This window comes from Semicossyphus pulcher, unplaced genomic scaffold (assembly GCF_022749685.1).
Source record: "Semicossyphus pulcher isolate SPU_LCO1_2020_fin unplaced genomic scaffold, fSemPul1.0.p SCAF_13, whole genome shotgun sequence".
In the NCBI taxonomy this organism is placed as follows: Eukaryota; Metazoa; Chordata; class Actinopteri; order Labriformes; family Labridae; genus Semicossyphus; species Semicossyphus pulcher.
In genome coordinates this window covers 17,268,819-17,286,117 of record NW_027211637.1, presented here as the reverse complement: position 1 = coordinate 17,286,117, position 17,299 = coordinate 17,268,819, and the positions used below count along the sequence as shown (strand labels likewise).

At 43.6% G+C, this 17,299-nt stretch overlaps 1 protein-coding gene across 1 annotated transcript in view; it reads left to right on the top strand.

The window, feature by feature from the left end:
* LOC138589947 (chemokine-like protein TAFA-2) overlaps positions 1-17,299 on the top strand; it is an 80,909-nt gene that overhangs the window by 23,729 nt on the left and 39,881 nt on the right. The window contains exon 2 of the mRNA XM_069660448.1: positions 16,850-16,950. Coding sequence (XP_069516549.1) covers positions 16,851-16,950 — 100 coding nt within the window. The 5' untranslated portion in view covers position 16,850. The remainder of the gene's footprint in view (positions 1-16,849; positions 16,951-17,299) is intronic.

The following is a 17,299-nucleotide window of genomic DNA, read 5'->3' as shown; positions in this document are numbered from 1 at the left end:
TCTGTGTATTTTTCTCATCACTTTTTTACCCCTGCATGAACTGCTGTGTGATGCACTCCTCAGCATATCAGCATGCAGATCTACCTCACTGCTGCTGAAGTGCTGCGTCGCTTTAAAGTGAGTACACAGCTTATGCGCTTTGAGTTACTATACTACATCAGTGGCGTGTCAATTAGAGCGTTTCCGGAGCATAAAGTGTGGGGTGAAAGAAGTGTAACCTGGCAGCCATTTGCTTCTTTTCCACCCCCCCCCAACCCTCAAAATGTCGACCTCTTTACTTCCCCCCCTGAATATTACATGCCTTCTCCTCCACAGTACTTTGTATTGGCTCAAGCTTCCCCCCCCCCCCCCCCCCCCCCCCCCCCCCCCTTTGTTTTCAATGTCTCTAAGCCAGCAATTGTTTTACCCGTCCCCAGGCTGAATGCCTCCGCTTGAAAAACTCTTACGTATTCCTCAGACGGACAAACTCACCTCCGATTGTTCCAAATTGCGTTCATGTTCTTGGCTGCGTGTGTTTCAGCGACGGGTTATAAGTTGAAGATTGAATAAGACTAAAAGAAGGGAATCATGAGCGGAGAAACACGGGGATGATTGTGTGTCTGAGTGTGTGCTTGATAGTGCGAGGGAGGGATGTGTTCCATTTCAGGAGACCAGTTTGCTGTGATCACAACTCTGATAAGGATTGCGGGAAACCGCACTCACAACGAGCCACCCTGGAATACCAACTAGACACACACACACACACACACACACACACACACACACACACACACAAACAGAGTCTTTGTCTGTGTTTCTTTCCGACACAAGCATATACTTATGGACACACACTCAAAGGCGCGCACACACACACGTGGCAGGAATGTGGATCTATGTTTATTCTTCCTCTGCATGTAGCTCTGAATTTGATTAGGTGGCTTACCTTGGCTATGCAAATGTTTGCATGTTGTGCATATAATGCATCCATGGAAACAGAGGGATGTATGTGCATGTATGTATGTGTGTGTCTTGTAGGCACAAGGGGCAGGGGGGCCAGGCAGTATAAATGATTTACTGGACTCATAGTGACAGTGCAGGAAAAGTCTGCAGAGACGAACAGGGAAAAGAATCACTATCTATCTCGGCTTATTTCTAATGCTTTGAACATTTTGGCAAAGAGCTTCAAGCAGTCATAACAGATGTTTTCATAAGAACTGAGAACAGTGTGAAAGGGTTTGCTCATAGTTATCAACCATGTACTGAGTTTCAACTCATTGTTTAACAGTCTGTCCTTTGACCCATTGCTGCTCACACAGCTTAAATAGGCCTCACCTCCCCCTCTTGATTTGGTCACATCCAAGTCGACTCATTCTCTGACTGGGGAGGCCAAACTGGGCCACTGACTGCAGGGGTGGAATGAAGTAGTGTGGCACACACACACACACACACATTTCTGTCTCCACTAGTCCTACTTTAACTACTAACATTAAGGTGTCAAACAGTTGTTACATTCCTTTGTATTTAACAAAATAATAAATATAAATCTTCCATGTCTCACGTTTTAAGGACTCAAAAAGATGTTTCTCCAAAATGTATTCATAACATTATTCAGTCATACAAAAAGTTGAAAAAGAAAAGGTGTTACATTGAAAAGCTGCTTGCAACCTGTTTAACCAATGCCCAGTAAGTTGGTTTGAACTTAAGTCCCGCCTCTGACTGGGCAGCTAGCCAATCATAGTCTATAGCAGGGGTCTCCAACAGGTAGCTCGCAGCCTGGATTTTAGTAGCTCGCCAAGAGGTTCACAGACGCTGCACAAAAAATCTGACGAAAGCCTCTTCCCTCTTCAATTCAATCAAATACACAGATGTCCCTCCCCCTCCAATACAAAATAATAGGATAGGCCTATCAGCTGTCAATGAAAAACGGTGATGCTCCTAACAAGTTTGTCAGCATTTGAACCTAACCAATCACAGCAATGTTCCAGCATCCTCCATCAACAGGTCGGGTCAGTCATGCTGTGCGCTACCTGAGCTAAAGTGAGGAGTTCAGTGCTACTAGCCTGTTTAGCCACATTTATGATGGACAGTGAAGATGGCCATGGCCCAGAAAAAGCAGAAAACATGCTATTAGTAATAAGCAAGTTTTTAGTCATGAATGTGAAGGACAAGTGTGTGTGCCTCATCAACATTTCAGTCGACAAAAGAATAAACATGGGGCGCCACCAGCAATTACAGCGATGCAATGCAAGTAGCTCTTGGCCACTTTCATTTAAAAAGGTCAGAGATACCTGGTCTATAGGGCGGCACCTGGATCAGAAATGTGGGGGACAACCGCTGGAAATGCCCCTGATACCTGATCACTTTTAAGGTATTACATCAGTTAAGGTTGCTGAGCTAAGGCTAATAGGTGAAGTTGAAAACCACCACTCCCAAGTTCGGTTGAGCAATCTAAGGTGGAGACTTAATGCACAACTAAATATTGGTAGCTAAAATTCAAGAGGTATATTACATTATTTAATCTTCTGCTTGTGTTGGTTTTATGTGGGAGACAAACAATAGCATGGCTGTGATACTCAGTTAGGAACGCTGCCTTCAATGAGCAGGAACTATCTGCAGGGAAATGACTGTTCTGAGCGTGCAGAGTCATGTAGAGCCCACACCGTGCTAAGTGGGTAAAGGTTTTTTTTGTGTGTGTAAAAGCGACTGCACACAACCTGCCTGAGCAGTCAGCAGCTGAAGAATCGTATTTCCCTGAAGTGTTGTTAGAAACCAACAAGAGCTGAAAGAGAGCGAACGCTAGACTTCATCAGGGGGCCAAGAACACGACTACAATGAACGAGAATGTTGCTCTGTGACTGACACCATATTAACTAAAAAGATGATTACCTGCCAAAGTTGTGTGTCGACTGCTTGCCAAACAAATCAGTTTAATGAAGACCTTACACCGGTGGATGAAAGCCTCCATTATTCTGACACCAAAGCTTTGACTTTAATTCTAATTTGATACTTCTCAAGAGAAGATAGGAGCACTTTCAAGAGCTTCTTGTTCCACTGTTTTCTTCCATTAGCGACACAGAAACAAAAAGCGTCACAATTTCTCCCACCAGAAAAAGCAAACACTATCTGTCCGTCTGTCTGCGTGCGATTCTTGCCAGCCCAGCTGCTGATCTGCCCGCCCCGATGGCTTCAGCTCTCCATTATCATGTCTGATGGAGGGATGTGTGCACAAGTCAATAGCTCATCCTGATATGTTGGCAATAACTTGTGCTGGGAGTTACGGTGTGTGTGCGTGTGTGTGTGTGCCAATACTCCACATCTGCTGGACTGACTGGCAGCGTAAAGAGGGCCCTGCTGAGGGGAATTTGCTCTGACAGGATGTATTGTGGTTAAATGCTTCTATGCTAACCTGCCTGTTCCCATGTGCACACACACACACACACACACACACACACTGAGTTATAAACATTCTGATTGCACATTCTGCTTTATTTTCTGTGTCTTCAGACGGTGATAAATGATACGTAAGAAAATGGTTTTGCATGCCTGTGTGTGGATTTGCATGTGTGTGTGTGTGTGTGTGTGTAACTGAAGCCCATCTGTTGTTGTGTATGCTGATATGGCAACTGCATCTGCGGGGAGCTGACTCGCACATTAGGAAAGAACACACACACACATACATACACACACACACGCTGGATCTGTGCTAACAGTTCATTTGACACTGTAATTACAGCCAGCGATCATGGATCTATTCATCAGGCCTCTTCCTCAGGGCGTGCACTGACCTCCAACAGTATCACCATGAGACGGAGGGATGGAGGGATGGAGGAGGAGACGTGGAGGGAAGGAGAGAAGAAAAAGGACACGAGAAGAAATAATAGGTTGCGAGCAAATATGGGACAACGTGAATAGAGGGTGATAGAGAGATTGGCAGGGTACATGTTTATAGGCCTGGAGGTGTGTTTGTTCTAGATTGATTCATTCATGAGTCTGCGTCCATGTGTGTGTGTGTGTGTGTGTGTGCGTGTGTGTCCAGGCAGTTCACCTTCCACCACAGTATCTTGTGTTGACCTTACCTGCTGCTTCACTGTTGCATCATTAGGATGAGTTATACACCATTACTGCTCTGCTGCTATCTGTGGCTGCTGGTTGCAAATATAACACACACACACACACACACACACACACACGCACATCACAATGAAAGCACACACAGGCAGCACACATACACACCAAATCATGGCAACCTGTATGAAAGCAGCATGCATAAATGATGTGGAGCAGGCTGGGAGGTGAAATAGGAAAGCAACACAGACGAATCTTGGGGGGAGTGATGGAGAAAATGAAACGTGTGTGTAATGTAGGAGACTTTGTGCATTATTGTCTTTGTCGCTTTGTAAGTAAGCAGTTTGTGAGATATAACAGCTAGCTTAGCTCATTTTAATGTGAGTAATAACAGCTAGCTTACATCATGTCAATGTGAGTAATAACAGCTAGCTTAGCTCATTTTAATGTGAGTTATAACAGCTAGCTTAGCTCATTTTAATGTGAGTTATAACAGCTAGGTTAGCTCATTTTAATGTGAGTTATAACAGCTAGCTTACGTCATGTCAATGTGAGTTATAACAGCTAGCTTAGCTCATTTTAATGTGAGTTATAACAGCTAGCTTAGCTCATTTTAATGTGAGTTATAACAGCTAGCTTACATCATGTCAATGTGAATTATAACAGCTAGCTTAGCTCATTTTAATGTGAGTTATAACAGCTAGCTTACGTCATGTCAATCGTGAGTTATAACAGCTAGCTTAGCTCATTTTAATGTGAGTTATAACAGCTAGCTTAGCTCATTTTAATGTGAGTTATAACAGCTAGGTTAGCTCATTTTATTGTGAGTAATATTAGCTCTGTTAGCTCGTTTTAAGTAGGCTACAGAGTAGGCAGCTCTAACTGTGAGTGTAACGGACTATTTTTTATTTTGTCTATTTATTATAAAATAATTTCCCAATCAATATTTAGTCAAATGATTGGTTTAAATGAAGTTTTATGAAGTAAATAGCTGTGTAATAAGCAGATTTATGTATAATGAGCAGGTTGTTATCGTGGAGGAACTCTTCTGGTCAGACAAGTGGTCCTGCTCACCCTGTTGGGGTTCAGTCCACGATAACAACCTGCTCACTATACATTATCCCTTACTTAGGGTACATGAATAGATAAACCAATGCACAAAGAAACACAAACTAACAAGCATCTAACATCCTGAATCACTAAAACATTGCTTAGTTATGAAGCTACAAAGCTGCAGCTACTTCAGGAGTTGTTTTTTGCTGTAAATTATAGTAAATAAATGTTATAAAAACACCAGTTGAACACTTTAACAAAGTGTGTAGTGATAACAATAAAACACACCTGCTTTCACCATACTTGCTGCCCCAGAAGCACTTTTGTATTGACATGGCTCCACTGTAACTGCTGCAATCTAATTTAATTCCTATTGTCAAACCGATACACAGAGGACTATGCTACAATAGGAGAAGTGACTTCATGCTAACAGCGATGTTGTGCAAATAAATATTGACAATATTGATATTTATTATATGTGACAGCTTACAGTGTGTCGTTTATCTGTACAGCTGCAGCTGCAGACTCACACAGAACAATGCACATGTGATAAAGGCCTGTCCTACTTTAGTGTCAGGAGTCATCGTCTATGCAGGAATCAGCATTATTACATTATATTTAAGATTACTTGCAAATGTTTAATAGTCTGCATTTAACCAAACTTGTACAGAGCTGCCCTTCCCTTTAAAGACACTTCCTCTGTGCTGCATATTTTTGGGGACTAGCAAAACTATATTTTGGGTGATGGTGTGTATGTGGCTTCGTGTGTGTGTCAGCCTCAGCCTGTTACACACAGGCCCACTGGGACCACCCAAGCAGATGCTTCATTTACAAAATTATGCATTTAGGGCAGAGAAAATAGGTCTGAAGCAGGGAGTTTATGAGAGTTACAGAATGAGACCAGAGAGGACTGAAGCCATCAGTGAGACGCCCTGTTGTCATCTCTGCATTGTTCTGTAGAAACTCTCTCCACATGATGCAAGATGCATCTTTGCTTTTAACCATCTCTCCGGCTCTTTTTTCCCACTCTCTAAGTATTCATTAAAGTTTCTGAGAGCAGCTTGGACGCTAATCATTAACTCCTGCCCCTCAACCACTCATCGTCATCATCATGTCCGTCTCTCTTCCTCTGCCCTCGCTTTCTCTGTAAGATGGAAAAACAACAACAGGGAAGGTCGATTGTTGACTCCCCTGATATACTTTTACCTTCCTTCGTCTCTCTCTCTCTCTCTCTTAACCACATGAACTTTAACCAGCAGTGTTCGACGTCTTTCACTAGATGAGGTTCTTTTTTGACGATCTTTAGGTTCCTTAAAGGCAACAGCTTCTCTTTAAACACAACATGGCTGACTCTAAACAAGTTACTGTGCACAAGTCAGCCACTCTGATTGCACACTGTGTGAGTCTGTGTGTTTTCCTCAGTGGCAGGTGTTGGTTTCAGAGTGTCTGTGAGTGCTGCCCTGTAGGGACAGCCTTTTAGAGTCTGTGTGTGTGTGTGTGTGTGTGTTTGTGGTCCATACAGTCCATTTCGGTTCATAATCTCCAGTAGGTAACAGGAGAGGTTTCTCTAAGCAGGTCGTGTGTTTCTGTGTGTTTGACCTTTTTTAACTTCTTTTTAAGAGCCATTATCAATGGAGCATACAGATAGGAAAAATAAAACATATATATCACCATATTAGAAATAATAAACAAAAGAAACAAAGATGCTATTTTTGAGCAGCTCAGGTTACAAATTTTTCTGAGTGGCTTAAAATAACGATGTATGACATGCTGTATTGAAGTATAACAATCCAGTTAACTGTGCTAACACAACCTGGAGTTTAAAGAGTTGTCATAAATTGCCTCTTTATCATAAAACATCATTTAAGAGGAAGATTACGCTGCGGATTATTGTTCGGATTAACAATTGGGACCATGAAACGTTAGATAATTGCAAAAGAAATACTCATCACAGAGATGAAAATCTCGAATCACTGCTGATTCGACTAAGCGCGCTCAGGTTTGTAATCGCTTCTGCTCATTCTTTTTTCCTGAAATAAGCTGTAACATCGCTTTTCAAATGCACTTCAGTGTGTACAACAGTAAGTGAACGCATCACCATTCATACCATCCAGAGGTTCAGCGCTGGTTCTGAATGTCTTCAGTTCAGTAGTAGGTTTGTCAGTAGCGGCGGCTGTGACTCAGTAGAAGAGTCGGTCATCTTTCAATTGGAAGGTTTGTGGTTCGATCCCCACCTCCTGCAGTCTACGTGTTGAAGTGTCCTTGGGCAAGACACTGAACACCAACGGTGTGTGAATTTGATTACGTAGCAGCATCTGCCACCAGTGTTTGAATGTGACATGTTGTGTAAAAGCGCTTGTGGTCGCAAGACTACGAAAGAGATATTTAAGTGCAGTCCATTCACCAATGTATCATTCCATTGCGAACCAAGCTTTAAGTTTAATACAAATCCATACCAGCTTTGTACATTAGCTTCACAGTCCAACAGCCTATTACGACTGAGTTATTTATAAGCTTTTGGACGAGGAGGTAACCTACTACGAATTACAGCTAAACAGATTTGTTCACCTCCGATCACATTTTCTCGACTTCAAGTGAACCTCCAGCCATGAATTCAAGATGAAAGGATTTCATTACACAAACACTGTCAGCTTCCTTACCTTAACCTTGAGTGGGTTTTTTTTCACCTGGAGCACCAGAAACTTTTCTTGGATGCTTCTTTAAGTTTATTTCCCCAATTTGCGTCTTACTACTCCTTCACTATGATCGCTCCCCCCTTCAGCTGTGGCAACAGGATCATTTCCAGTGACGTAAGCTGTGTTAGCACCTGCGGGAAAGCGCAGACATATGGCACAAACAGCAGATGGAAAAACTCACTGTATGTCAGCGTGTACCAGTCTGTAATAAAAGCTTAATCATTGTGTGAACTGTTTTTTTTTTGGTAAGGCTTAAATGTGACAAAGATTCAAGAGAGACACACACAATCTGCATAGCAGCTGAGGGCGGGGGAGAGGAGAGAAAGTGGCGGCCTTCTGAAACCACAGTGTGATGAAAGATTAAGTTTGGAGGCACAGGAGAGAGAGAGAGAGAGAGAGAGAGAGAGAGACTTTCACCTGTCTGTGCAGGAGGTGTGGGGATGACATCAGCGTCCTATTGAAGTGAGAAGCCTCTTACTGTATAAACTGTATGATGGGGCTCTTACTGATCTGCCTCACTTCCTAATGATACTTGTTCTGCTCTTTGGAACAAAACCGTTTTCATTTCCACTGTTGTTCTTGCTGCTGCAGAACAACAGCTACATTTGTCAACAAAGGCTTACAGCATTGGATGGATTTCCTCCTCGCTCATCTAGCTCGTGAATAATCCCAGCCAAGAGGCTACAAAAGTCAAAAAGCCTGGATTGAAATTGAATTAAAGAAGCCATTTCTTCCCCCTGGATTATTTTTCGCCTCGGCGCTCCCCCGTGCCTGACGCTCTCCCCTCTCTCAGGGAGCGCACGGTGGAGGCCATTTGCATTTTGCTTTAATATATTTCCTATATTCCAAAGCTTCAAGAGATCCCTGCTTTGCATTTGTTTATTTAGTTCAAAGTGTTTTCCTCGTATTGCCCAAGAACCTTGCTGAAAATTGAAGTGTAGTCAGCATGTGATAGATAAATATGAAAGTGTTGTGCTGTGTATTCTATGGAGAGAGGGACTTTGATGTTATTTCTGCAGTGTTAAGCCAGCTTATGGTGTATTCCTGCACCCGTAGGTGAGGGCCGGTTTTCTTTTATTGTCTGATGCTGTTGGACTCCGGGTGATAGAAAAGGCTCAGACAAACATAACTGCGTTTACCACCTGGATGTGCACAGTCAGCAGACTCTGCAGCCGTGTGTTGTTTCCGCGCGCGTGTGTGTGCGTGTCTTTTTTTTGTGTTTGACCGGGGGATGTTTGAAGAAGGGGAGGCTGTGTCGTGCGCCGACGATGGATTTGTAGCGACATCAGGATCGTACCTCGCGGTCCAACGAGTTCTCCAGGTTAGCACGGCGAGCGGCTGACAGAGAGAGGAAAGATAGGACACACATGTAGCGGCAGCAGCAGCAGCGGGCAGAAGCTGATTTGAAAGATGGGAGTGTCAGGTCGGTGATGTGCACTCTGCTCGACTCATAGCAGACAGTTAACTAGTCAACGAGTGATAAGAGGCCGAGGAACGGAGGAGGAAGCAGCCAAAAGCCTCCCACTGCTCATTTTCTCTCTCTTTTCTTTCAATCTTCCTCCCTATCTCACCCCGACACACACACACACCCACACGCGCACGCAAACACAGCACTGAGTTTCCACAATGCTTGTTAAATTGGAGGCTTAATTTGAAGCTGCGGGCTTTCTCCACAGGTCACATGGAGTGAATTTATCCACAAAGGCCAAACTTTGGATTTCATTAATGAAACACACATGAAACACACACTCATTTATAGACACACACACACACACATGCTCGTGGCAGGATCAGGGAGGCCTAATCAAGCTGAAATCTCCCGAGGTCGCAATTAGGTTTGGAGAGACGCAGTCCAAACTCTGGCTACAAAACAAACCATTAAGTTACAAGAATACACAGATTTCCTCTGACAAATCATTGTGTGCACATTCCTCTGCTGCTGTGTGCTCACTTAGCCGCTGTGGACACTACACTGTTTGTTGGACCACTGCAGGAATTACACAAAGGTCGCACAGACTTGCAGATAATCTTCTCTTCCTATTGGTAGGTTAATAAGTTACCAACTAGTTTCTTAGGTCATATGTGCGTGTCTTTACGCAGAGTGGACGAGGAACAGATCCAGCCATATTAAACATTGTGGATTGTACTGTCACAGGTAGTCCTCAATGGAGAATATTAAAACAAAGAAAAATAAAAATGGTCACATCTAAAAAGATGGAACCATGACATGTTGTTGCATAAAAAATAACTGCAATGATCATTAAAAAGTGACTGTTACTAAGTATTCTGTTACCTCATACTAAAGCCTGATCTGTGATAATGGACGGGGTTCGGTCAACAGTGTCAAATAAAGTATAAAAGACATCTTGTCATCCACGCTCGTGTTTCCATGTGGTTGACGAGCGTCTCTCCGCTAAAAATACGCAACGAGTCTATGTTTGAGGGAGGCAGCTTCAAGCACGCGTCAAGCTGAACAGAGCAGATTGTTCCAAACAGGAAGTCAGACATGAAAACAGCATAGAGCATCCGCTCATTTAAAAATAAAACACAATGTACAGACTCACCGTTTTTAATTAAGTAGTGTACTCAGCCATGGTGGAAGCACAAAAATCACAGAATGATATCCAAATGAGCAGATAATCAACCTCGGAGGTGCAAACTTGTGGTGTTGCTTTGTGTGGTAGGGCGCGTGCTGTCTGATGGACCAGAACCGCAGCCCTAGTGGAACATGGATCCTGTGGCTTTTAATTTGAAACACATAAAAAAGGTGATAACTTTAAAGGACAAACAGAAGCTGTTCAAAAACAGACTTTGTACCAACATATGATTAAAGCTTTCTTATCAAACAGAAGGAATTACAGATAAACATCTGCCTTCAGCCTGTTTCAGATAAAGGCCTGTTGCTCTTTGCTGCTGAACTAAATAAAGGCCCAGATCACTATTGTTGGATATCCTGTATGCTGTTAACCGTGAGTACTTGATTAGCTATGAACACAAACTAAAACTGAGGCTGATGGGAAATGTGGTCATTGACGGTGTTTACATGCTCATTAGTATCCCGATATTTAGCCTTATTCATTTATGATATTATTCTGGAGGGCTGTTGGATGGTGTGGAGGTTAGTGCTGTCGCCTCACAGCTAGAAGGTTCCTGGTTACAATACAGGTTCGTACTTAAGGGGCCTTTCTGTGTGGAGTTTGCATTATCTCTCCGTGCATGTGTGGGTTCCCTCTGGGTACTCCGGCTTCCTCTCCAAAGACATGCTTGTTAGCTTCATCGGTGACTCTGAAATTGCCGTGGGTGTGAGAGCTTATCCAGACTTCTGAAACCATGATATATAATCTTGTGATCAATGAGGGAAAAGCAACAAAGTATAAGCCAATGTTAGTACACTAAAAGTTCTGCTTTCTGTTACTTAAAATACAACATTTGATGTCAGAGTATTTCATAAAACCACCTCCCAGTGTGCCAGTCAAATAATCCATGGACTCCTGACACCAACATATTCAGAAACAGCACCTTCATGGCCTCAGTGCATACCTCTGCCTCCTCCCCTCTCGCTCATCCGTCTTCTCTTTTGTTCTTCCCCTCGCTTCTGTGCACTCGTCTCCTTACCTTTTCATCTCTCCCTTCTATCATCTCAGTGTCCTTCCCTTTTCTTCTTAGCCGCCTGTTGACGATATCAGACAATATCTTCCATTTCCTTTTGATACTTTGAATACTGATACTGATACTGACATTATCAACAGCATCATTATCATTAAGGTCAGAGGTGTTCATTAAAGAGCTGGGTCTTTAGCTTTCTCTTAAAGGTGGACAGGGACTCTGCAGGACGGCGTTTGGTAATTCATTCCACCACCGGGGGACTACAGAGGAGAAGAGTCCATAGTGATTTAGGGCCCTGTTGTGATGGGAGTACCAGGCGCCTTTCATTGGCAGACCGTAGTGGGCGGGACGGAGTGTAGACCTGGATGAGGGCGCTCAGGTAGGCAGGAGCCGTTTATGTTGCTGCGTTCTGGATCATCTGCAGAAGTCTGAATGTGCGTGCAGGGAGCTGCCGTAGTCAATGCAAACATGTCAAGTGCAGAAATGCCTTTAAACAATGAACTCTTTAACTTTAATTAAATATTAAAAAGCACAAATTCATTCTTTTCAGCAGAATAAATACTATAATGACGCTACACATCTTCTAAAGTTACATTTATGGTAATGGTCCCAGTTAGTGGTGGTGGGTGTCGAGGCGTCCACGTCTCCAAATGGTTGATATCTCAGGGAATAGCACCTTCTTGAATATTAATGCATTTCCACTACATTTTTCTGCCTCACCGTGGGGATCTCAATGTGCCCGTGAGATGTCTGTCCGGGCTTTAGCTATGATGCACACAAACACACACGCCCACTCGCGCACACACACAAATACAGAGTGGAAATATAGAGGGGAAGCTGATCAGCCGCGTGGAGCGGGGAGGACATTCCAACGGGACTAATTAAAGGGAAGGAACAGACTGCAGAGCCCATCAGAGACCACCACTCTTTCTGCAGCTCCACCGCTCGCTATTCCTCTCTCTGTGTTCCCTTAATGAAAGCGACATCATCCAGGGTTAGAGGACACAATGCTGATTTCCTACTGCGATTCATACCGGTGGAGGCGATCAAAAGAGCTTAGGTGTTTCTATTTGACGTCCACAGAGCCTGAAGGGGCCTTTTTTTATGGCAACAAAATGCAAACACGCAGTTAGCGCACAATCATATCACACCATGCACTCTTATGGTGTGTCATGGATAAGTCGTGTAAAAGTGAGTGCACATAAGTGACTGAGTTTGATTCTGATGGAGAGTTGAGCTGTTTAGAAGCTATCGATCAGAACCCCGTGATCCTCAGCAATCAGACACACACACACAGCTTCCTGTCCCTCCTCCTTTCCCTCTCTCTCTCTCTTACCCTGCTTCTTTCCGAATCCATTTCTATATCACACACCCACTCGTTCTGCGGCAGACAGACCAAACAACCAGCCAAAATGAAGTGGCACTGCATCATCGCAAACACTGCTGTGTGCCTAAATGAGCCGGGGAGGAAGCCGGCGCTGTCTCTGCTTTGTTTGCTAATTATTTACCGCTAGCCGATCAGAGGTGTGGACGGGAGGAAGAAGAGTGGAGATTAATAGGAGGAAAGACGTAAAGCGACAATAACGCGATGTATATGTGTATGTGTGTGTGTGTGTGTGTGTGTGAGATGCCCTCTAACCAGAGAAAGCCTTGGCTCAGCCTGTCTGGCTTAGCGGCTTCTTCCAGCTCTAGAAATGCCTGGCTGCATGGCCAGATGACTCACACAGCCAGCTAAGAAGTCAAGCCAGGGCTTAACACACACGCACTTCCTCATGGCAAAGCTCTCTTACACACACACCCACACATGCACGCACGCAGCTATGCCCGAAAACATGTCCGCGAATAAACACAGCAGCACACACGCAGTCAGACCCGAGCAGGTGTGTGTGTGTGTGTAATCTCATCTGCACTGAGCTAATCTGCACAGACTCTCACACAAACCTGGAAAGTTTGGTTTGTTTTACTTACATCATCACATCTCGCCTCAGAAGCGTTTCACAGGATCCTTTTCCAACATCTCTCTGCGAGACGAGTCGGCATGAGACGCCACGAAAACCATTCACACACTCGAGCGTGTTAACATGCCGAATTAAGGGTGACTCAACACCAAACACACTTTTTGAGTTAGTCTTTTATTTGCACAGTCACTTCATTATACTGCGAGTTAATCACGGCCCCTGTCTGAGTGTTTATTATCATGACATTTCCTTGCCACTTCCTGAAAAAAATGCAGCACTTTAGACCCAACAAAACTGCTCCAAGCTCAAGTTAACATCCTGTTCCCTCCAATTTGGCTAAAAGCTCCCCCTGCCAAGATACATAAAGACCATCTTCTCTTGGAGGTGGTGATTTTAAAGCGACTGCAAACAAGAGAAGAAGTAGTAGTGTTAGGGGGAAATTTCCTCCCAACAACTCCGATACATCCACAATCCTGTGTCAGCGTGGCGTGTTTGAACGTCTTTTTAAGTGATCCTCGTGTGGTATCGTTTGCTTTTGCTTTGTTTGCCTCCCGCAGTTATTTATTCACACGCATGTATACAAGCCGAGCTACAAAACACAGTTTCCCTGGTGGAGAAAAAGAGAGTTTGTCTGCTGTGGAAGTTTCCGTCCTGCTGAGTGCTCAGAATATAAAGTGCTTTAATCATATGCAGCGCTGCTCACCACTTCAGTGTAAACACCTGCCTGCATTTGGACAGAGACACACACACACACACAGCAGGAGATTTGTGTGTCTGTGAGTGTTTACTCATCATTGTTGGCATCCTATCCAGATAACATAATGAAAAAATTGAATCCATTATTAAAAATGTGATTACTGTTTTTATTAGAAGGTTTATTGCTTTGTTTTTGTGAGCTTGTCCTCAGCAGACATCCATCAGACCTGAGTACACTGTAAAAGCTTTGAACTGCTTCGGTTGGATTACAGTAACAGATGCCATCTATTTGCAACCATCAGAGTTTACACACACACTTGGACTAAGTTCATCACTGGACAGCGAAGACGTAGAACTTGGATCGTCTTTGTTTTTGGTGTTTTCCTGCCAAGATACAGATTTAAACTGAGCTTCTAAATCTTAAAGTACTGATAGTCTCCAATCTTCTGTCTTTCATCCCTGTCAATCACAGAGTCCCTTTCTGTTTGAAGGAGTTTGCTTTACTAACGTGCTACAGTAGGGTGTGTGTGAATGTTAGTTCTACAGTTATCTTGGAAAGTTGTTCAGAGAGGTTTTATGCATGATTGCTTCAACAAGACCGAGTAAAATGCCAAGCACGCAGGTCTCTTAGGCTGCGTAAGCTTCATGCTAACATACTCAGAATGACAATGCTAAAATGCTGATGTAAACTAGGTATAATGTTGAACTGTTAGCCATCGGGTTTAGCATGTTAAAATGCTAATGTTTGCTAATTAGCCTCTGCATGGGTGTTTTAACATGACTAAGAGTAGCCAGCCAAGCTAGCAGGTCCCTGAGGCTGTGTAAGCTAGAAGCTAACACGCTCAGAATGACAATGCCAACATGCTGATGTGAAGGAGATACATTGTAAAAATGTTAGCCAGCAAGGTTTATCACGTTAGCACTGAACACAGTACAGCTAAAGCTGATGGGAAGGGTGCTAAATGAAAGGTCAGGGGATCACCAAACATATTATCATTCAATCTGAGGGGACCATGAAATTTCATACAAATCCGTTGATTTGAGTGGCTGTGGCTCAGTGTTAAAGCTGATCGTCTTTCAGTCGGAAGGTTGGTGGTTTGATCCCTTACTGCTATTGTCGACATGTCCTTGGGCAACACACTGAACCCCAAATTGCTCCCAAAGGCACAGCCATCAGAGTGTGAATGGGCATAGATGCTGATTGGAAATTGGCACTTAGGCCTTTGCCATCAGTGTGTGAATGCGAGTGTGAAAGTGCTTTAAGTGGTTGAAAGACTAGAGATGCGCTATACAGTACAGTCCATTTACCATTAAGATACTACACCCGAAGCCAAAGGGTTAGGGTTGCTAGAACTGTGAATGTTTGTTCAGAATTTCATTGTAATCCATCTAACAGTTGTTCAGATAAACACATAAGGAAACTCGGACCTTGCCATCCCATAGAACACTGCTGCTTGTGTATGTTTGCACAATGCTATGTAGCAATCAACCCAAGAGTTGTTGAGATATTTCAGTGGTGGACCGACTGACTGAGCCATCAACATTGAGATCTAGAACCAAGTTGCAATAAAACAATACAGGCTCAAGAAAGAGCAGGACATGAAACCATTTTTAGTTCTTTCTAATCTTTGAGTTTGGAGTTTTGGATGTTTTATAAAGACGGAGGCTGCTGCCCAGAAAGCCCTGTCCTCCTCTAAGTCTGCACTTTGGTGGATCCTTGGCGCCCCAGAGGCAACAGGATGTCTAACTGCAAGTCTGAGAGGTTTCCCGGCGTACTAACATAATATTCAAGACAGCTTTCCATTTACAGACTGCTCCCTCCAAAAATTAAACCCAACCAGGGAAGTGACTTGCGTGCTAAAAACATCTCTGACCAAAATAAGCAACAGACAATCACCTGAGGATAAAACCAGGAAGTGACGATGGTTTCCTTTGTCGTTGGGTTGACTAAATGTGAAAGGTGGTGATGGCTTGAAAATGTTATACTCTGCCTTTAGCCTTCATGTCATGACAAAGTGGCGTGCACCAGCTGCCCTTCACCTGAAGTAATGAGAAAGTCTTTCATCCCTTCCTTTCTCTCTCCCTGTTTCTCACTATCACCCCTTCAGTTTGAATAACTTTCCTTGAGAGAGTAAGAATGCTTTCTTTGGCAAGGTTAAGTAGTGCTGTAGGGTGTGAGTGTGTCAGTTCAGTCTCCACGTTCTTCAGTTATCTTGGAAGGTTGGCCAGTTTTTTATATGCACGATTGTTTTAACATGACTAAGAGTAACCAGCCAAGCTAGCAGGTCTCTGAGCCTGTGTAAGCTACAAGCTAACACGCTCAGAATGACAATGCTAACATGCTGATGTAAAGCAGGTACATTGTTAGCATGCTAGCCAACAAGGTTTATCATGTTAGAATGCCAAAAGCCAAAACTGGCAACCGCTTTGGGGCGCAAAGAAAATTCAGGGGGTTACTAAAATGATTCATAATCTGGGGACCATGAATGTCTCACTTCGGAGGACATGTAGAGATATTTTACGAGTGAAAACCACGCTGTCATCATGGAAAGCCAACAGATTATTCGAAGGCATTAGGATTTATCTTCTGGGAACCATGAACCATCCAGTAGATAATCTGACCGCACAGACAGGAACATGGACATTGTCACCCCTTGACCTGTGCTGCTTGCAGGTTAAAATAAAGGCATCTTTTTGGCATCAAAGTTGAACAAGTCATGCAGCATACAGTGTGATTAAATCCTGTGTTTATGTATAGTCTCTAATGGAGTGTGTGTTTGTGTGTCTTTCTTGCAGAATGCGGGAACGGGGTCCTTGCATTTGTGGAGTAGGTGTGTGGAGCCTCCTGCTGTCCCTCTGCCTGGCCTCCCTCACAAATGCACACCGGAGCCACACAGGTAGGTTGAAGGGTGTTTTTATGTTTGTTTCTGTGTGTGTGCGTGCGTGTGCACAGTATATATTCCTGTCACTTGGTCAGTGTCTGTGTACAGCATTTACGATATTCGATTTATTGTGGATTACCACTGCAGGCAGCCTTTGCAGCCAATTTCTTTCCACATGTTGTAAAGTTGCAGTGAATAGGCTGTGTGCCACCCGAGGGGCTGCAGAGGTTGGATTCACAACGAAATACGAGACCACAGAGGCTGCACGCCGGGAAGGAAGAACACAAAAAAACTTCTTTAATAAAAGAAAGGGGAATACGAGTAATCCAACAAGAAAGGTCTTCTCAGTTTAGAGGCTTTCATG